A 22,501-nucleotide genomic window follows, 5' to 3' on the forward strand; every position below is an offset into this window, starting at 1 on the left:
CTGAATAACATTCCATTGTATATATATATCACGTTTTATATATCGACCACTGGACACTTAGCTGGTTCCATGTCTCCTTTGCTGTGAATGCTGCTGCAATGAATGAGGGGGTGCAGTTATCTTTTCACATTAGTGTCTCCATCTCCTTTGGATAAATACCCAGAAGTGGAATTGCTGGTTCAATTCTTAGAACTATCATATGCTACACATGAAATATGTACATAATGAAAGTGCTACATAAATAGAAGTGAAAACTTCATTACCTGCATTATGTAACTCACTCACTCACTAGAGATTCAGTTAAAATAGTAACTTTGCACTGAGAATATGATCTAAAGAATAAACTGAGTAAATGACATGTCTCTAAAATGGAAATACATTATTAGACCTCATTTAAGATGATTGTATTATAATTAAAATACAAACACTTGATTCATGAACTGATACAACCTATAAATGAAATTAAAGAGGGCACAAAATAAGGAGTGGAAACAAATGACTATTTAGAGGAATTCATTATTTTTGTAATAAAACATAATTTTTTTATGATTGGTCTGAGACATAGAACAACTAATCATTTTACTGAAAAATAGTCTTATAGTTTTTACTTAAAGACACTTGCGGTTTCAAAGATCTACTTTTTCTATGGCCATCACCTAGGTGTATTTTTATATATTTCATTAGATATAGCAACAATCTACTCTGATTCCTAGGGTTATATCTTATAAACATTGACTTTTAAGTGTGAGAAACAATTTGTTATATCCGTACATTAAAAAAAATAATAGTCAGGACAAAGAAAACACCAAGATCACAAATTAACTCAATATCATGAAAGATGCAATATATACAGTCTTGATGTATTCTTAAGTTTTAGAATGGGCAAGTTATTCTATGGATAAGCTTTGATTCTGTATTATAATTTGGTTCTGGAGAGATGGTGTAAAATTTACAAGACAAAATTAACCATAAATGAATAAAGTTAATTAATAAACAAAGCCTAATAGTCTGAGTTACTATTTTAAAGAGTAAAGACCACTGGGCTTAAGCTGTCAGCATGCAACCCTAAACAGTCATTAGTGCGCTAGGTAATCAAATCACTTACTTTGAAAAGATGTAATGTTTCCTTGCTAGTTAGCAGCTGGAATCGAAGGTCAGGTAACCTGCCATCGCAAGGGAGGCATTCATAAAACTCAGGATCTTTATGTGTCACAGAGTAGAGAACTATAATGAAATTTCCAGTTTCTGAAAAAACCCTGGATGAAAAAATACCATGTAATTAAAATTTGCTAAGGATAGCAAGAGTACACTCAAAGAACTATGAGTATACAAAGAATCTCTCAATGTAGTAAATAGACTTGACTAAATAGATCAATTTTTAGAAGAAAACTGGGAAGCAGATTTATGTTTACTTTCTATTGTTACTGATTTTTTATTTTATTTTAAAATGCATTTTATTGTAAAATACATATTCCTTGTAAAAACTTCAAACAAAACAGGAAATGTATAAAATAGAAAATGAAAACTACCTCACCCTACTCTCCAATTTAGTGTATATACTTCCAGAATTTCCCCCAGACATACATTTTACACAATATAATAAAAATGAGGCCATATTATACACATTATTTGCAACTGCTATTTTTTATTTGATTATCTTTGATATCTTTCCATGTCACATTCTCTATTATACCTCAGACCACTATTTCTTTAGTGACTATCCAGTATTACACAGTTCATAGATGTGCCACTATTGACTCATCTAGACTTCTAAAAATGGATATTTACAATATTTCATTATTATAAACACTGGTAAAATGAACATTCATTTTATTATTCACTACATGACTCAACAAATATTTGTAAAGTCATCAAGAGTCCCTAAGTATATACTAAAACCAACCACAGGTATCCCCCAGTTTTTTGAAAGTTTGGGTCATACCATTTTGCTTTCCTGAAAAACTTACCCATTTTTGCATTTGTGTTGCACTGAGCCTTTAGAGAGGCGGCAGGCACCATGAGTGGCAAGAGTGGTGCTGTAAAGCTCTTTCCCTGAGAACTACACTCAGCATCAAGCTGCCATACCTTTCAACTATCTGTGAGCATCTGTGGTTTATCTCCATTTATTTTGTGCATCATTAGCAAGATGTGTCCTAAGGTATCAGAAAAGCCTAAGACAGGTTATATTTTGGGTCTGAGAATGCTCAAGAATTCTCCATATAAATTAATGGTAACTGTTCTTTCATTTTTATTATTTTACTTTAATTTATTTTTTATTTTGGTATCATTAATCTGCAATTACATGAAGAACATTACGTTTACTAGGCTCGCCCCTTTACCAAGTCCCCCCCACATACCCCTTCACAGTCACTGTCCATCTGCGTAGTAAGATGCTGTAAAATCACTACTTGTCTTCTCTGTGTTGTAGAGCCTGCCCCATACCCACCCACATTATACATGCTAATCGTAATGCCCCCTTTCTTTTTCCTCACCCTTATCCCTCCCTTCCCACCCATCCTCCCCAGTCCCTTTCCCTTTGGTAACTGTTAGTCCATTCGTGGGTTCTGTGATTCTGTTGCTGTTTTGTTCCTTCAGTTTTTCTTTGTTCTTATACTCCATATATGAGTGGAATCATTTGCTCCTTGTCTTTCTCCACCTGGCTGATTCCACTGAGCATAATACCCTCTAGCTCCATCCATGTTGTTGCAAATGGCAGGATTTGTTTTCTTCTTATGGCTGAATAATATTCCATTGTGTATATGTACCACATCTTCTTTATCCATTCATCTACTTATGGACATTTAGGTTGCTTTCACTTCTTGGCTATTGTAAATAGTGCTGCAATAAACATAGGGGTGCATCTGTCTTTTTCAAACTGGGCTGCTGCATTCTTAGGGTAAATTCCTAGGAGTGGAATTCCTGGGTCAAATGGTATTTCTATTTTGAGCATTTTGAGGAACCTCCATACTGCTTTCCACAATGGTTGAAATAGTTTACATTCCCACCAGCAGTGTAGGAGGGTTCCCCTTTCTCCACAACCTCGCCAACATTTGTTGTTGTTTGTCTTTTGGATGTTGGCCATCCTACCTAGTGTGAGGTGATATCCATTGTGGTTTTAATTTGCATTTCTCTGATGACTAGTGATGTGGAGCACCTTTTCATGTGTCTGTTGGCCATCTGAATTTCTTCTTTGGAGAACTGTCTATTCAGCAGCTCTGCCCATTTTTTAATTGGATTATTTGCTTTTTGTTTGTTGAGGTGTGTGAGCTCTTTATATATTTTGGATGTCAACCCTTTATCGGACCTGTCATTTATGAATATATCCTCCCATACTGTAGGATACCTTTTTGTTCTATTGATGTCCTTTGCTGTACAGAAGCTTTTCAGCTTGATATAGTCCCACCTGTTCATTTTTGCTTTTGTTTCCCTTGCCCGGGGAGATATGCTCATGAAGAAGTCACTCATGTTTATGTCTAAGAGATTTTTGCCTATGTTTTTTTCTAAGAGTTTTATGGTTTCATGACTTACATTCAGGTCTTTGATCCATTTCAAATTTACTTTTGTGCATGGGGTTAGACAGTGATCCAGTTTCATTCTCTTACATGTAGCTGTCCAGTTTTGCCAGCACCATCTGTTGAAGAGACTGTCATTTCCCCATTGTATGTCCATGGCTCCTTTATCATATATTAATTGACCATCTATGTTTGGGTTAATGTTTGGAGTCTCTATTCTGTTCCACTGGTTTGTGGCTCTGTTCTTGTGCCAGTACCAAATTGTCTTGATTACTGTGGCTTTGTAGTAGAGCTTGAAGTTGGGGAGTGGGATACCCCTCACTTTATTTTTCCTTCTCAGGATTGCTTTGGCTATTCAGGGTCTTTGGTGGTTCCATATGAATTTTTGAACTATTTGTTCCAGTTCATTGAAGAATGCTGTTGGTAATTTGATAGGGATTGCATCGAATCTGTATATTGATTTGGGCAGGATGGCCATTTTGACAATATTAATTCTTCCTAGCCAGGAGCATGGGATGAGTTTCCATTTGTTAGTGTCCTCTTTAATTTCTCTTAAGAGTGTCTTATAGTTTTCAGGGTATAGGTCTTTCACTTCCTTGGTTAGGTTTATTCCTAGGTATTTTATTCTTTTTGATGCTATTGTGAATGGAATTATTTTCCTAATTTCTCTTTCTAATAGTTCATTGTTAGTGTATAGGAAAGCCACAGATTTCTGTGTGTTAATTTTGTATCCTGCAACTTTGCTGAATTCCAATATTAGTTCTAGTAGTTTTGGAGTGGAGTCTTTAGGGTTTTTTATGTACAATATCATGTCACTTGCAAATAGTGACAGTTTGACTTCTTCTTCACCAATCTGGATTCCTTGTATTTCTTTGTTTTGTTTAATTGCTGTGGCTAGGACCTCCAGTACTATGTTGAATAACAGTGGGGAGAGTGGGCACCCCTGTCTTGTTCCCGATCTCAGAGGAAAAGCTTTCAGCCTCCTGTTCAGTATGATGTTAGCTGTGGGTTTATCATATATGGCCTTTATTATGTTGAGGTACTTGCCCTCTATACCCATTTTGTTGAGTTTTTATCATGAATGGATGTTTAATTTTGTCGAATGCTTTTTCAGTATCTATGGAGATGATCATGTGGTTCTTGTCCTTTTTGTTGATGTGGTGGATGATGTTGATGGACTTTTGAATGTTGTACCATCCTTGCATCCCTGGGATGAATCCCACTTGGTCATGGTGTATGATAATTTTGATGTATTTTTGAATTCGGTTTGCTAATATTTTGTTGAGTATTTTTGCATCTACGTTCATCAGGGACATTGGTCTGCAGTTTTCTTTTTTGGTGAGGTCTTTACCTGGTTTTGGTATTAGGGTGATTTTGTCTTCAAAGAATGAGTTTGGGAGTATTCCCTCCTCTTCTATTTTTTGGAAAACTTTAAGGAGAATGGGTATTATGTCTTCTCTGTATGTCTAATAAAATTCCAAGGTAAATCCATCTGGCCCGGGGGTTTTGTTCTTGGGTAGTTTTTTGATTACTGCTTCAATTTCATTGCTGGTAATTGGTCTGTTTAGATTTTCTGTTTCTTTCTGGGTCAGTCTTGGAAGGTTTTATTTTTCTAGGAAGTTGTCCATTTCTCCCAGGTTTTCCAGCTTGTTGGTATATAGGTTTTCATAGTATTCTCTAATAATTCTTTGTATTTCTGTGGGGTCCATAGTGATTTTTCCTTTCTCGTTTCTGATTCTGTTGATGTGTGTAGATTCTCTTTTTCTCTTAATAAGTCTTGCTAGAGGCTTATCTATTTTGTTTATTTTCTCGAAGAACCAGCTCTTGGTTTCACTGATTTTTTTCTATTGTTTCATTCTTCTCAATTTTATTTATTTCTTCTCTGATCTTTATTATGTCCCTCTTTCTGCTGATCTTAGGCCTCATTTGTTCTTCTTTTTCCAATTTCGATAGTTGTGACATTAGACTTTTCATTTGGGATTGTTCTTCCTTCTTTAAATATGCCTGGATTGCTATATACTTTCTTCTTAAGACTGCTTTTGCTGCGTTCCACAGAAGTTGGGGCTTTGTGTTGTTGTCATTTGTTTCCATATATTGCTGGATCTCCATTTTAATTTGGTTGTTGATCCATTGTTTATTTAGGAGCATGTTGTTAAGCCTCCATGTGTTTGTGAGCCTTTTTGCTTTCTTTGTGTAATTTATGACTAGTTTTATACCTTTGTGGTCTGAAAAGTTGGTTGGTAGTATTTCAATCTGTTCCTTCATTTTATGCTATTTTGGCCTATGATAGGTTTCATAGGAACATTCTACTTTCAGTTAGCAGGGTAAATCTGTATTTAAAACTACTTTTAGTAGTTGCCTCTACTTTGTCAAATGCTAAATGAAAAATAATTTGGGGATATATTATACTATTAACAAAACAAAAAAACAGTGGAAGTTGGGGAGGCAGAATATCTATTCTGCTCAATTCCTCTCTCTGGAATCTGACAAGACCACTACTCTGAATGCTGTTGATGTACCAACCTAAGCTATGCTAGGCAGTGCTGATTTCTCTCTGGTTCAAAGAGTTGGCAGGAAAGAGCTCAGGTATCAAAGAAATTGCCTGATGCTTCAGACTGAACACAAACTAACAGAGCTTCCAAATTAATTTTACCGAGCATTTACAGTCTATAAGTAGTTAAAGCAAGACCAGTAACTGATAATAAAACTGATTTATACTAACATACTAAAATAAAGTTTGTTTTATTGAAAATAAAACTGTCTTGTAAAGATGAAATAAACTGTAAAAGCATCTGAAAAACATACAAGAGATTTTTAAAATTTCAATAAATACTCCTGGAGTGAGCAAATCCTTAGCTAGATAGGAAAAATATTGATAAATCTGACTTTTAAAAAATTCTATTTAGGAAAAATATTAACCGGTTAAATGAAATGATCATCTAGAGGAAAAAAATATGCTATATACATACATATGTACATATTTTCATTATATATATATATATATAAAATATTTGTCATATACACATACATCTTTTTATAGATATATCTATATATATTTTTTACATATTATATATTTGTATAGAGAAAAATAGTGAGAGAAAGTCTATAAAGCAATGTGAAAAAGATGTACAATCCAATAGAAAATGGCAAGAGACACTCATAGGAGTTCCCAGATGAGGTTATAAAACATTGGAAAAGATAATTTTCATCTATCAGATCTGCAAAAATCAAAAGTTTAATAAAGGCCTTCCTGTTACCTTGCTGAGGTCTTGCTACCACTCTTCCCTTCCCTCATTCCTCACCAGTCACACTGGTCTCCTTGCTGTTCCTTGAAGATGCAAAGTGGTGTTTCACCCACAGCCTTTGTACTAATGCACCCTCTGCCTAGGACACTGCCCCGAACAGTCACATGGCTTACTTCCTCACCACAAACCTTCGCCTCCTTGACTATCTTATTTAAAACTACAACTCTTCACCTGCCACTACCATCCAGAAACAACATCCATCTCTCCTGCTTATTTTTCTTCACAGTACTCATCACCTTATAAATTATTTATTTAACTTATTTGTTCTCTTACTACTTATCTCTGCAGGATCTTTGTTTACTATCATGAACAGTGCTTGGTACATAGTAGGTGCTCAATAAATATTTGTCCAACAGACTCTCTCAAACACTGGGAGGATTATAAATTGTCAGTCTTTGAAGGGTAATTTGGCAATATCTACCAAAATTTAAAATTACATACTCTTTGATCCAGAAAAACCACCTTTAAGAATTTATTCTACAAATATAGATACATAAATATACGAGTATATGCACACAAAGATGTATACACAAAATTGTCTGCAAAAGCAAAAGGGCTAGTTTTTAACATATACACTATTTGTTTACTATCCAGTTGTAAGATGTGTATATTAAATCTACAGATGCCAAGATGTAATGATCTCCAGATATAATGACATAGAGAAAAAAAGCTACATATAAAAAAGGAAGAATAGTATGCTCTCATTTGTGATTTAATTTTTGTAGGCAAAGGAAGGGTGATATTTGTCTATCCATTGATATATTAGGAAGAAGGCACAGGATTCCTTTTAACAGTGATTCTCTAGGGATAGGGTCTGAGGAAATGGGATGGAAGAGCAACTTATTTTTATTATGTATCTTTATGTATGTCTAGTTTATTGTCATGTGCTTGTACTGCCTTTTCAATAAAGCTTTTTTAAAAACGTATTATAACCACCCAACATGGGCAGAAAACAGACCTTGGAATTTGCATTTAACAGATGAAGAAGCTAAGAGGCAAACAGTGGTATCATGGTATTACATATAAAATTAACAAAATTAAATCAGGAGTTCAGGTTAGAAATAAAGCTTTCCTATTAGTTCCGATGCCTGTGCTTTAGTTCCAGGAGGAAAATTAAACATCTCATCTCAAATGTTTATCTTAGAGTACTAGTACTAGCACTGCGTAATTTAATAAAACACTTATAAGGTAACAAATTTAAACATACCTTTAAGTCACCTCTGAAAGTTAATCTCTTTATAAAATAAGATGCTAAATGGATGATCTCTAGGGTTACTTCCCACTCCTAAAAACCTCAGCTTTTAGTCTAGTTTTATTCCCATTTAATACATGGTTTGTTTTTCTTAGTGTGCTTGTTCTTCTGGTTTGTAACTACTCTAAAAGGTTAAGGGATTGCATGAATTTTAAATGAGACCAATTAAATATGAACAGGGGAAAACATCAAAATAAAATACTACAGAAGAAAATATCACTTGCCTTTCCTGAATGGTAGAACTGAACATGTATCGTAAGCAGCAAGCCCATACCTGAGGACTATAGATGTGTATAATTCCAGATAGCCAACTAAAAGGAAAAATAAAAATTAAAAACTATTGTCACTTATAAATCAATTAATATACATTAGATTACTTTCTTCTCAAGGTAATGTGGCAGAGATTCTTGGCCTTCACCAGCAATGCATCAAAGGGTTCATAAATAAGAAACCTATGAACATTAGGCCATGCAGATTATTAAAAGGGAGAATATATAGAAAGATATAGATATATACATATAGAGTGTGCTTCTTTCTGTCCTCTTCCACCTGAGATGATAGGAAAATGGTGGGATAGAAAATGGTTAACAATAAACATGAAAACAAAAATCAATTAGGCAACCCCCTCTGGATCTGCTGTCACCCCAACTCTCAGGTGTATACTCTTGTGTTTCTCTGAACTTTATTCGCCATATAAACTTAATGCTCAAAAAAGAAGAAATCAATTGGAATCAATCAGCCTGTACTAGAAAGAATGGGTTGAATTAGGGGAGAATACAGTTAGCTCCCTAACTCTACAGTTATTGAAAGGATTAAATGCTATTAACATATAAAGCACAGAAGGCTCTTAATAGATAGTCACTTAGATCAATACCAGGGCCATAGCAAACAGACTGTAGGTATATCTCAATCACAGAACATTTGTGCATTCTCACTTAACTTTGCAAATACCATTCTCTCAAATAGGTTCCCTGCCCCACCAAACTTCCCTTCTCTTATCCAAACAAAGGACCATATTAAGTTTGCCCTCTCCAGGAAAAATGTCCCCTATCATCTCACTTATAAATACTGACAGTACTGTCTATATTGTTCATTTCACAGTAAGTCATATACAGCTGACCCCTGAACAATGAAAATTTTAGAGGAGCTAACCCCCTGCACAGTTGAAAATCCGCACATAACTTTTGACCCCTCAAAAACTTAATGACCTACAGACCAGAAGCCCTGTTGAAAACAGTCAATTAACACACACTTTGTATATTATATGTATTATATATTGTATTCTTACAATAAAATAAGCTACAGAAAAAAGTGTTTTTCCAAATTATTGCGATCCTTCAAAAAATTTCCTGATATATATTGAGAAAGTCCTCATATAAGAGAACCACATAGTTCAAACCCATGTTGTCCAAAGGTCACCAGTACTTCTTTATTATTTATCTTTCTATGTGTGAATATTTGAACATTATCTCCTCTCCTTGATTATAAATTTGAGTTTTAAATCCCAAAGGAGTACCAAACAATACTATGCATAGGGTAAATACTCAATAAATACTGAATAAATACAAATTTCTTTCTGAATAATCTTAAAATGTCATTAACCACTAATTCTAAAGAGAAAGTCATTATCACTAAAGGAATTTATGCAAAATTGCCTAGCAGTGAATTTTGAAGTGTTATTCTGAACCCTGGGTTCTTCAAGGTATCTTAAGGACAGGGAGTAATGAAGAAGGTTAAAGAAAGGAGGCTCTAAGGCTTCAACTTCAACCAGAAGAATTCAATTGTTATCGGTTTTACACACTGGAGTTCTGAGAATTGGGCAAAATCTTGTCTCAACTGATTCTGCTATTAAAATAAGAGAGCTTAAGATTCATTGGACTTTGTGGCTGTATCAGGGTATTTAAGTATTTGTTACATATTTACAATACAATTGATTCACATGCTATCCACATATATTTGCATACATATGTTGTGAAAACGTTTTTATAAATAATGCAACACTTACATCCCCACTAATGGTAGAGAATAAACCTTGGGATCAGATTCCAGCAAAAGTAACAATTTGCGTTTTTCATCCATGGTAAGATACCTAAATGAAAGATATTCATGTAAAAACAGTTGAAATTATGTAGTTTCTACCTAAAAGATAACCTGAGTGCTTGAAGAAGCATTATTTCAGGCAGTAGTATTTTCTTTTACACACACATGCACACAAACAGTTCAAAGTGTAAGAAAATACTCCAGCAAGAAGATGAGATTGAAGAGATTTATTATATCTTCAAATGTCTATTAAAATGGCCATTGAAAATCACAAACCTTTAAAAAAAGTTTTGCTCTGAAAATGTCAACTTGACAAGCCTGTAAGAGGTAAAACTTCTCACTGAACGAGGCTGAATTAAGTGAAGTATATTCAACCTTCCATGTACTATGTTCCTACAACAACTATCAAAGAACTTTGGAACCATCATGATAGAACCCAAAAGCTCACTTTTCCCTAAGAGGACATTGTACTATGTTTATACTTTGTTATCATATTTACTGACAGTAAGTCTTAAGATATGAATAACCAGCTAGTCATACAATTGTCAAGAGTTCATTTTGTCATGACTTTAAAACACAAAAATAAAAACAATGCCATTTATGATATAAAGTTCTGATAGTACTATTGAGGGTATGATTTATTGCTATAATAACCCTAAAACACGAAGATAATGAATTTATGACTATCAGGTTATGTGACAAGATGATTAAGCCTGAGTTGGCAGATTTATGTATCAGCAATGACACACCTGCTTTGAAAGTTCTGCTGCTCTGATCACCTGATAAATTCTGATTCTTTAAAAGAACCAGCTCAGGCTTTCCATGATTTTACCAGGCAATTTGGACACTTTCCTGCTTTCCCTGCACTGTAAATAAACCCCAATTAAGTTTACCCATATCATATTTATATGTTAATATACACCATGGAGTGTGAGTATGGTTTTTTAACTATTTAATTCCAGTGTCTAACACAATGCTTGTTCCATAATAGATCCCAATAAATATTAGGGTAAACAAATTAATGTGGTCAAAGAAAGAGGAAATATCACAAATTAATAATTTTGGGAAAGAAGGGGCAAAGGAAATAAGTGATTAGATAGAATATTGAACATCCTGGGTTACTAGTACCATGCCAAAGAGTCACAGAAGAATAACTCAAAGAAAGGCAAATTTATGCTTCCCTAATAGATAGGAATAGGTACTAGGGAAAACAAATTAACTTTTGGTTAATTTTAACACAAATTCCTATGTCCCAGTTGAGAAGCACTTTATTTCTCCAAGAGAATTAAATGTTCCACTTAATGCAAACATTGTTTTTTATCATTATCACCTTTGACTATACCATGATTTTGGAATATACCAACGCTTTCCTTTGTGCCACTCCAACAAGAAAGGTGCTCTGGCCAGCATGTGGGACTCAAAATGGGACCTTTCTTGCTATTCAAGGGACACTTTGAAAAGAAAACTTCTCTTTTCTTACCCTCTTTTGAAGAGGCATTTTTAGAGGTTAAGACTTGGGAGTTGAGTGTACTTTAGCAAATATTTTTGGCTCCAGAGACCTAACAGGAACTAGGGTGGAGTCAGTGGAAAAGGAAGCCAGTAGTGAACTGCTTAGACTTTAAAGCGGAGGTGCTTACATTATCTGACCTAGCTCAGTAGACAATGGATAAAGAAAGTGGACAAGGATTCAGGGAAGCAGCCCTGCTGAGGATCAGAAAGCATGCAATTTGGCTTGTGTTTCCTAAGAAACTAAGAGTGATGATAGGAAACTAGAGAGGATGCTGCTGTAGCTATGTGGGGAAACTCCACCCTCAAGTGGTTGACAGTTTGGTAAGCAAGGGTACTATAAACATTTATCTCTTTTCTCTACCTGCAATGCTCATTATTCCTAATTAAAACTGCATGTTATAAATAAAAATTATCCAGCCTGTGTTAGGCTCATAGATTATAGTTAAAAAAAAAAGGGGGGGGACAGAAAGATGACAACCTAAAGCCTAGGCAAAATACAAAGGACAAAAATGACAGAGAAAATAATTTCTCCTTAAATTTTCAAATCACAAAAATTTTCAAATCACAAAATTGGTAGTCAATTTTAACATAATTTTTACCATTAATTTTTTCTTGGAGTGATTGGCACGACTCTTTGAAAGAAAACAATACCCAGTAAAACTTTTTCATTTTCTACTTTCCCTGGTTCATTTTCTTGCCACCACATATCTCTGGCAAGTAAACTGACTACACAATACCATAAAAATATACTAATGTGACCAATATTTAAAATTTGGGGTTAATAGATCCTTTACTTACCCATATTTATAGGTACCTTGAACTTGAGAAATATTCAGGTTACTGCTCAAGTTTCTCGCCAGAGCTGTTGGAATAATGGGGATGGGCTTCACAGGTGTGCATTTAAAGGTATTTGCTAGAGTTACTGCTGCCCAGTGTAAATCAAAATCCACATTGTCCAAACTCTCCCTGCAAGTGATATGGGCTCTCAGCGAAAGCAGTTTACCACAATCCAAGGAATCTTTGCTACATACATGGTGCTGCAGAGCCTGAGGAATCAAATATTATACAATTATTTTAAAACTTTGAAATTTGTTCATATCTCCAAAGATCTAATTTCATACTGCTGCATATACACATATACATCTTATACTAATAATATTAAACAATTTCTGGTTCTAACATTTCAACTCATTTCTTCCATGAGACTACAAGTTTACATGAATGACTATGTTAAAGCAAATAAGATTTACTGTACTAAGCTCCATCACATACTTCCAACTTAGATCAGCAGCATTTCAAATTCTTATTGGAGAATGTCACTTTTAATAAATACTTATTTCATGGGAAAAAAATGGACATAAATTAACTCTCAGTCTCAGAGAATCTGAAGTCCATTCCTCTCTTTCCTTATTGCCCCAAATTGTCAAATTAGTTCTTTCTCAGCAGTTGCTCATGCCCACTGTGTCCTTTCTACTCTCACTGCCAACACCCTACTACAGGCTAACGCACCCTCTCTAAGGCACACCTGACTACTGCAATGGCCTAACTATACTCTCTGACTTCAGTCAGCCTGCCTTGTCAAATTAACTATCCCTGATTTAACAGTATTTCCTCTTCTCAGAAACTCTACATGGCCCATGTGACAAAGCTCATATTCCTCAGTCTGGCAGACAAGGCTCTCTTGAATCTGGCCAAACTAATACTGCAGTCTGATAGCCCACACATCCAGCACCCTTACTGTCACTGGGCACGTCCTGTACTTTGCTATTCTTGGTTGCACTGCTTCCTCTTTGAAATGCTACCCATGTTATCTATTTGGATCTCTGCCCTCAGAAACCACATTTAATTGCATTTTAGGTCAACAATCACTCAATCAGAAATTGTTATGAATACTTATTAAATATAGGTTTATCAAAATACAAAATAGTACACATAGTTTTGATTCTTGTATTGAATTAAGAATAATCAAGTTTTCAACAAATCTCACCTTAAAAGCTGAATTAAAGTCATCTGCATTGTGAACTATTATTTCTCTTGAACACAGTCCTTGAGTATGAATTTTGCATGGAATCACAAAGTCCCCAGGAAGAGAAGCAGTAGGAGTTCTTTCTAAGCACTCAGGTACTTCTCGACCAGGATCAAAACGATCTACTGTCAATGTTACACCTTCCTCATCTGAAGAACAAAATAGCAGTTATTATAGAGCATGCCAATTAAAAAGGTAAAATCAACCAAGCAAGCCTACACTTGGCAAAGCATTTTGTTCTTACTAATAGTACACCAAACTCTTACTTTAAAAAATGACTTGCATGTATATTCCCCCACCTGACCAGATTGATGAGTTATGTCAAGTTTTAATCATCTATATAACTTTGGTATACAGCAAAGAAAATTAGCACAAAGTACATTATAATAATTGGCTGAATCAGGAAACATAAATTCTATTATAGTCATAAAAATAATTTTTAAAAGTATATTACCTTCATTTACTGTGAAAGAACCAAGTAAAAAGCATGGCAAGCTTTTTTTATTCTGCTTAGCATGACGACAAGCAAGCCGGATGGATTTTTCAGTTACCACAAGCTTTGGATTTCTGAAAAATAACAAAAGTGAATTTTATGCATGTGGCGGATCCAATATCCTAAAAAACCTCCTGCCATTAAATGCTGCCTCAAATATAACACATATTTTTTTAAATGTATAGAAAGGTTATTGTCAAGAAATCCTAGGGTCAAAGGCAGAGAGTAGGCAGCCTATTTGGAAACCAAACTTGCAATAATTTAACACTTAAGTTGTAGTTGTTCCCTGGGCATTTGCTTAATTTTATGACCCAGAGCAGGGATCTAGAAACTATAAAGTCAGCCTCCTGTTTTTGTAAATAAAGTTTAGATGAAATAGTCACATCCATTTGTTTGTATATATCTATGGACTTCAGATACTAGTATTACTGACTTTAGAGTAAAAGTAAATAATTAAAATGTTAAAAGACACATAAAAGGGACTCTAAAATATAACAGGAAGAAAACACGATAAAAAAAAAACGCCAGGCACACCACAGAAATCCAAAGAATTATGAGAGAATACTATGAAAAATTATATGCTAACAAACTGGATAACCTAGAAGAAATGGACAACTTTCTAGAAAAATACAACCTTCCAAGGCTGACCCAGGAAGAAACCGAAAATCTGAATCTACCAATTACAAGCAAAGAAACTGAATTGGTAATAAAAAACTACCTAAGTACAAAACTCCTGGACCAGATGGTTTCACTGCTGAATTTTATAAAACATTTAGTGAAGACCTAATACTCATCCTCCTCAAAAAATTTTCCAAAAAGTAGAAGAGGAGGGAATACGCCCAAACTCATTCTACAAGACCAACATCAGTCTAATACCAAAACCAGGCAAAGATACCTCAAAAAAAGAAAATTGTAGACCTGATGAACATAGATGCAAAAATACTCAACAAAATATTAGCAAACCAAATTCAAAAATACATCAAAAAGATCATCCATCATGATCAAGTGGCATTCATCCCAGGGATGCAAGGATGGTACAACATTCGAAAGTCCATCAACATCATCCACCACATCAACAAAAAGAAGGACAAAAACCACATGATCATCTCCATAGATGCTGACAAAGCATTCGACAAAATTCAACATTCATTCCTGATAAAAACTCTCAACAAAATGGGTACAGAGGGCAAGTACCTCAACATAATAAAGGCCATATATGACAAACCCACAGCCAACATTGTACTTAACAGCGAGAATCTGAAAGCTTTTCCTTTAAGATCAGGAACAAGACAAGGATGCCCACTCTCCCTACTTTTATTCAACATAGTTCTGGAGGTCCTAGCCACAGCAATTAGACAAAACAAAGAAATACAAGGTATCCAGATTGGCAAGGAAGAAGTCAAACTGTCACTGTTTGCAGATGACATGATATTGTACATAAAAAACCCTAAAGACTCCACTCCAAAACTACTGGATCTAATATCTGAATTCAGCAAAATTGCGGGATACAAAATTAATACACAGAAATCTGTTGGACTCCTCTATATAACGATGAACTAGCAGAGAAATCAGGAAAACAATTCCATTCACAACTGCATCAAAAAGAATAAAATACCTAGGAATAAACCTAACCAAGGAAGTGAAAGACCTATACCCTGAAAACTATGGGACACTCTTAAGAGAAATTAAAGAGGACACTAATAAATAGAAATTCATGCCATGCTCTTGGCTAGGAAGAATGTCAAAATGGCCATCCTGCCTAAAGCAATCTACAGATTCAATGCAATCCCTATCAAAATACCTACAGCATTTTTCAAAGAACTAGAGCAAATAGTTCTAAGATTCATATGGAATGACAAAAGACCCCCAAATAGCCAAAGCAATCCTGAGAAGGAAGAATAAAGCAGGGGGAATTATGCTCCCTGACTTCAAGCTCTACTACAAAGCCACAGTAATCGAGACAATTTGGTACTGGCACAAGAACAGATCCATAGACCAGTGGAACAGAATAGACAGTCCAGTTATTAACCCAAGTATATATATATATGGTCACTTAATATATGATAAAGGAGCCATGGATATACAATGGGGAAATGACAGCTGGTGTTGGCAAAACTGGACAGCTACGTGTAAGAGAATTTAACTGGATTATTGTCAAACCCCATACACAAAAGTAAATTTGAAATGGATCAAAGACCTGAATGTAAGTCATGAGACCATAAAACTCTTAGAAAAAAATATAGGCAAAAATCTCCTGGACGTAAACATGAGCAACTTCTTCATGAACATATCTCCCCAGGCAAGGGAAACAAAAGTAAAGATGAACTAGTGGGACTATATCAAACTAGAAAGCTCTGTACAGCAAAGGACACCATCAGTAGAACAAAAAGACATCCTACAGTATGGGAGAATATATTCACAAATGACATATCTGCTAAGGGGTTGACATCCAAATTATATAAAGAGCTCATGTACCTCAACAAACAAAAAGCAAATAAGCCAATTAAAAAATGGGCAGAGGAGCTGAACAGACAGTTCTCCAAAGAAGAAATTCAGATGGCCAACAGGCACATGGGAAGATGGTCCATATCACTAAACATCAGAGAAATGGAAATTAAAACCACAATGAGATATCACCTCACACTAGGTAGGATGGCCAACATCCAAAAGACAAACAACAACAAATGTTGGCGAGGATGTGGAGAAAGGGAAACCCTCCTACACTGTTGGTGGGAATGTAAACTATTTCAACCATTGTGGAAAGCAGTATGGAGGTTCCTCAAAAAGCTCAAAATAGAAAGACCATTTGACCCAGGAATTCCACTCCTAGGAATTTACCCTAAGAATGCAGCAGTCCAGTTTGAAAAAGACATATGCACCCCTATGTTTATTGCAGCACTATTTACAATAGCAAGAAATGGAAGCAACCTAAGTGTCCATCAGTAGATGAATGGATAAAGAAGATGTGGTACATATACACAATGGAATATTATTCAGCCATAAGAAGAAAACAAATCCTACCATTTGCAACAACATGGATGGAGCTAGAGGGTATTATGCTCACCAAAATAAGCTAGGTGGAGAAAGACACATACCAAATGATTCCACTCATATGTGGAGTATAAGAACAAAGAAAAACTGAAGGAACAAAACAGCAGCAGACTCACAGAACCCAATGGACTAACAGTTACCAAAGGGAAAAGGACTGGGGAGGATGGGTGGGAAGGGAGGGATAAGGGGGAAAAAGGGGTATTACGATTAGCACACATAATGTAGGGGGGTACACGGGAAAGGCAGTAATACAGAGAAGACAAGTAATGATTCTATAGCATCTTACTATGCTGATGGACAGTGACTGTAATGGGGTTTGTGGGGGGGACTTGATAATAGGGGGAGTCTAGTAACCATGTTGTTCAAGTAATTGTACATTAACGATATAAAAAAAATGCCACACAAATCTGAAAAAGAACCAGAGAGAAGTTGTAAAAATAAAAATATCATCAATTAAAAACTTAATGGGTTATATAATCAACTGCCGATAGGTACAGGAATGTTGATTATTGCTTGATAAATTGTGTGTGTGTATATGTATTAATAACAAGCAGTGTTTCCAAAATATAGTACATTCCACATTTAAAAAACCGAAATGAAGAGATTAGGTGGCAACTAAACACAGCAAGAGAGAAAATTAGTTGAAGAACAAAAGAAATCACTCAAAATAGTGCACAGAAAGATAACAACAGAAAATACAAAGGTTAAGAGACATGAAGAAGATAATGAAGAAGTCTAACATATATTTAAATTGAACTTTCCAGAAGACTCTTTGTGTTGAGAATGATACCATCCCTCTTGGCCAATTGGTTTAAAACAAAGACTTTTTGACTTGTATCGTCCCTTTACTTCCTCTATTCAGTCAATCATCAAATGCTACAAACTGATTCTTCAAAAATACCTGTTTCATTCTTTCCTCTTGATTTCAATACTGCTACCTTACTCTAAGCTTTCAAAATAGCTACCATTGAATACTTCATATGTTCTAGGAACTGCATCAACTGCTGCTTTAGAGTCTGTCTCATTTAATCCATGAGTACTATGAAATAAGTATCATTAACCTCATTTTCTAAATAAGGAAAGTGATCCTTTATTACTTTACAGAGATCACATGAATAAGTATTGGTAGAATCAAAATTTGAACATGCAAGCAGTCTGACTCCAGTAATAGCATCTTAAACCCTATAGCATACATCTTTGTTGCTTAGATTACAGAAAACGCAGGTAGGCTGACTCTAGGCTCTGTCCAGTGTGATCCATCCTTCTTACAATTCTGCTTTCAACAAGTAAGTCCCTTATAAACAAAATTTCAATGATCTCTATTTTCTATTACTTTAAAGCCTAAGCCTCTATACCTTTCTCTTAAAATCCTGGCCATAAACCATAGAATTTTATATTCCTTCTAATATGGTCTAGCCACTCAAAATAAGGTCAATCTTGCCAATACTCTACAAAGATATCATGTTGAAGCATGATGAAAAACCCTTTCAGTTTTATTGTGTTTTGTCTCTTGAAGTTCAGTAATACTTAGAACTTGAGCTTTGTAGAATATCTTAACTATGAAATTAAGTTTACTTCTCAAAAGCATGAAGAAGAGATTTAAGAGGCAGCAGAAAGGATATTTTCTCTAAGGGGAGTTTCTGAATGGAAAAGTAAAAAAAATAGGAAGATGTGGTCATAGTAATCAACTTTGCCTTACACAGCCTTTTGACTCCTGTTTATACTGATTTGATTTTAAAGAGGAATATATTTTACCTGTAGTAATTGAGATGTAAGTAGATGAAATCTCCAACTGGTGTTGGGTTCCAAAGTGCACATTTTGATGGAGGAAAGTAGAAAGGTACCATCTTGCTTAAAGGAAACCTTTAAAAAAAGTTTTTTAATCAAAGCACAATGGAAAAGCAAACAGTAAAAATTTTATAAGCAACAGTTTAACTTCAAATGATGAGGCTTTTCAGATTACTGCTGTAATTTTCTATTAGAAGAGTTTAAAAATATTTTTTAAAAGAAAAGAAAAATCAATTTTAACTCTCTTATCAAGAGAATAAGCACTTAAATTTTAAGTATGGCAATTTTGTCCTTTTTTTCCCCTATGCACACATAAATTTGTATACACACAAGCTTTTTAAAAAGAACTGGGAGTATTAATCCTATACAACTCTCTTTAACAGAAAAATAAGTATAAACTATGAATTTACATTTAAATTTAAAATTGAAATCTGTCCTTCTGAACTAATGCCTAGATAATTGCTAGGTAATACCTAATAAAATTATGAAAAATATAGAAGCTTAACAGTGCCTTTATTTTTCAGTGATTCCAAATTTGGTGTCTTGGGCCCTATCACCTAAGTTTAATTACTGAAGCACCAAAACAATATCCTTATAAGTAATTCCTCAGCAAAGATGCAAGGGCCAGTGTAAAGCAAGGTCTCAATGTTAAATCATATTTGGTACCATCACAAATTTTTTATTTTATATAAGTGAGTAACATAAGAAAACCACAGTAAGAAAAAGAGAAGGGAAAGAAAGGACTGGGGGGAAAATATCAGCTAAAGTCACATGTATTAAAGCAAGAAAGCAGACAGTGAGTTACCTACAGCAGTGCATCTGCACGATGGTAGGCTATTAAATAGTTGTACTGAAAGAATATCACATCATGCACTGACAGCACCTTGTTCTAGATCTTACTTGGATGTATCACCTGAAGAAGCTTCTCAACTAAAATACTAGCTGCTCCAGTTTGCTGATTACCTATGTATCAGGCATCCTACTGAGCACTTTACATATATTTCTCACTAAATTTGTTTCAGAAACATTTTATTATCCACTTTATAGATAACAAACTCTAATTTTCCTAACTTCATACAGCAATTAAGTAGCAGAGCTATGATTTGAATCTAAGTGTGGCTGATTTCAAAGCTTACACTTGTAGAAGCTGAATGGTGTAGTGCTACACATTAGGTTCAAATTCTGGCTTCACCACAATCCTAGCTGTGTGCTTTCAAATCCTTGTCTAATTTGAGCACATACTATCTATAAGAAGGTTTTTTTAACCTCCCTTTTTTGAAATGAGGACATAGTCTGAGATTAAGAAATTTGTTCAAGGTCACAAAGCTAGTAAATTTATCTGTTTGTGTATATAATATCTTTATCATTTACCAGTTGGTGAAAGGCAGTATAATATATGTGACTAAAAGCAAAAAGTCTGAAAATCAACTGCTTAGGTCTGAAACCTGGCTTCAAAATGTGCAGCTATATCACCTTGACCATGTTACTCAATGGCTCTGTGCCTCAGTTTCCTCATCTGTTAAAAGCAGGATTATCAGTACCTCCTAGCAGTTACACTGAATATCAAACAAGTCACTATATGTAAAATATTTAGAAAAATTCCTGGCTTATTCTAAGTGCTCAATTTCTATTTCTTTATGTTCTCAGTAGCCCATATTATCTTTAAAGCCTAATCTACACTACTTTAGGTTTACTTACTTGCAGCATATAGTATTAAGTCATATCAGGTTTTAATCCTAGTTATATCACTTACCAAATGTATAACTGCATTGGTTAAACCCTCTATGCTAGTTTCCTCATTTAAAAAGAAAAAGGGGAATAATAATAGTACCTACACTTTACAGCGTTGCTGTTGAGGATTACGTAGGAATAATACATGCACAGTACTTAGAGTAGCACCTGGCACTCAGCAAGATTTCAATAAATGCTGTTATTAGTCTTTCTCTTTATCTAAAGTATGCAGGTAGACTTGAGGTGGCAGGAAAAACACAAAAGCCCTGAAATTGGGTACAAAATTTTGCATGTATGAATATAAATACTTTTTCTTAGGGAATGAGGTATCATGGCTGTCAGATATTCATTCAAAGGTGTCTGTAACCCCAAAATAATTCAGAACTGCTGCCCTGATGCCCATAGATTACTGAAAAACAGAGGTTACTAAATGAAAAACAGAAACAGAAAAAAACCACTAGAGTTGAATATACCAGGAATAATCAGTTTAAAACATGTGAAATATTACCTTACCTAGAATGTAAGGAATGAATTTGACTCAATAATAAAATAAAAAAAGAATGTGTTGACTTGTTGCACAAGTGCAACAAATTCTTTCAAAGAACTTTAGTTGATAAATTTTTCCAAGAATAAGAGGGGGCATTAAGATAGAACAGAAGGCCAAAATTAAGCAAAAGGAATATGATAGCCTCTTTGGATCACGTTTCCCATTGTCTTCATCAAGAACATCTGGCACAAAGAAAAGCAATACAAAGAATAAAGGTAACTCACAGGTGCAATTCTAATTTAGAAGACAAAAATTTCTCATGTCAGCATTAACTGTTCCTCCCCAGGGAAAAAAAAGAACAATAAATGATCCAAAGAGCCAAATAACACATCCCAATTTGCCTGGTCCCATAGTAATGGAAGACTGAGAAAATAAGGAGACAGGAGGCGAGCTACTCCTTCCTACTCCACAGGAGGAGGAAAAGGCTTAGGGACATTTAAGGAAACTTGGTATAGCCAATGTAAAATTTTCCCAATCAAACCCTTTCCCAAAGGGTTTTAAAAAAAAGGAACACAAACCACTTTCCCATTTGTTTAGGATGTAAATAAATATGTATGTGATTTTTAGCCTCAAAATTTCAGGTATTATTTCCCATGAAAAAATGGCCTTCCATGAAACTAAAAAAGGGAAGGAAGGAATGAAACTAGTATTTACCAAGTGCTTACCATGTAAGTAGACTCTTTAATTTAGAAATTATTTAACCCTTCACAATAATCTTCTGATAGAGATTACTGTCCCCAATGTACAGATGAGGAAATTGAGGCTTAACAACTGATCAAGATTATGCACCTAATAAGTGGTAGAGCTTGGATATGGACCCAGATTTTCCTGATTGTAAAGATCTTTTTTTTCTATTCCAACCTACCTTCCCAAGTTATGTGAGCAGCTGTAAAAAAAACATTTTGTAAAACTATTTCTATACCTGGTATTCGTCTGGGGCCCTGCAAGAGAATATGTAGGCTCCATGATAGTTGGTGAATGATTTATTCAATTTCAAATGTTCAGTTTCCTAAATAAATAGATTATTACTAATGAGTGGTAAAAACAAAAAACAGGACATATGATTTAACCACACATTAACAAAATTACAGGCAAAATCAGGTCACTTGTATTAAATGTCTTTATTTATAGATTAATAAGATAAATGCTTGTAGATCCTGGTATTTTCATACTTTATAGTCATTCTGCCTATAAATTAATGTTAGTATTTATTGTAGGCACCAAACCTACATTATAGCTATACATTA

General features: G+C 34.7%; 1 protein-coding gene across 2 annotated transcripts in view; it reads right to left on the reverse strand.

The window, feature by feature from the left end:
• The window catches only part of STIL (STIL centriolar assembly protein), a 61,688-nt gene that overhangs the window by 37,148 nt on the left and 2,039 nt on the right, over positions 1–22,501 (reverse strand). For both annotated transcript variants that reach the window (XM_036893168.2, XM_036893167.2), the window contains exons 2-8: positions 18,944–19,051; positions 14,099–14,211; positions 13,606–13,793; positions 12,417–12,664; positions 10,075–10,158; positions 8,294–8,380; positions 1,106–1,256 (exon numbers count right to left, since the gene is read on the reverse strand). In XM_036893168.2, coding sequence (XP_036749063.2) covers positions 1,106–1,256; positions 8,294–8,380; positions 10,075–10,158; positions 12,417–12,664; positions 13,606–13,793; positions 14,099–14,211; positions 18,944–19,035 — 963 coding nt within the window. In that variant the 5' untranslated portion in view covers positions 19,036–19,051. The remainder of the gene's footprint in view (positions 1–1,105; positions 1,257–8,293; positions 8,381–10,074; positions 10,159–12,416; positions 12,665–13,605; positions 13,794–14,098; positions 14,212–18,943; positions 19,052–22,501) is intronic.

The sequence above is a fragment of the Manis pentadactyla genome, chromosome 4 (genome assembly GCF_030020395.1).
Source record: "Manis pentadactyla isolate mManPen7 chromosome 4, mManPen7.hap1, whole genome shotgun sequence".
Classification (NCBI taxonomy): domain Eukaryota; kingdom Metazoa; phylum Chordata; class Mammalia; order Pholidota; family Manidae; genus Manis; species Manis pentadactyla.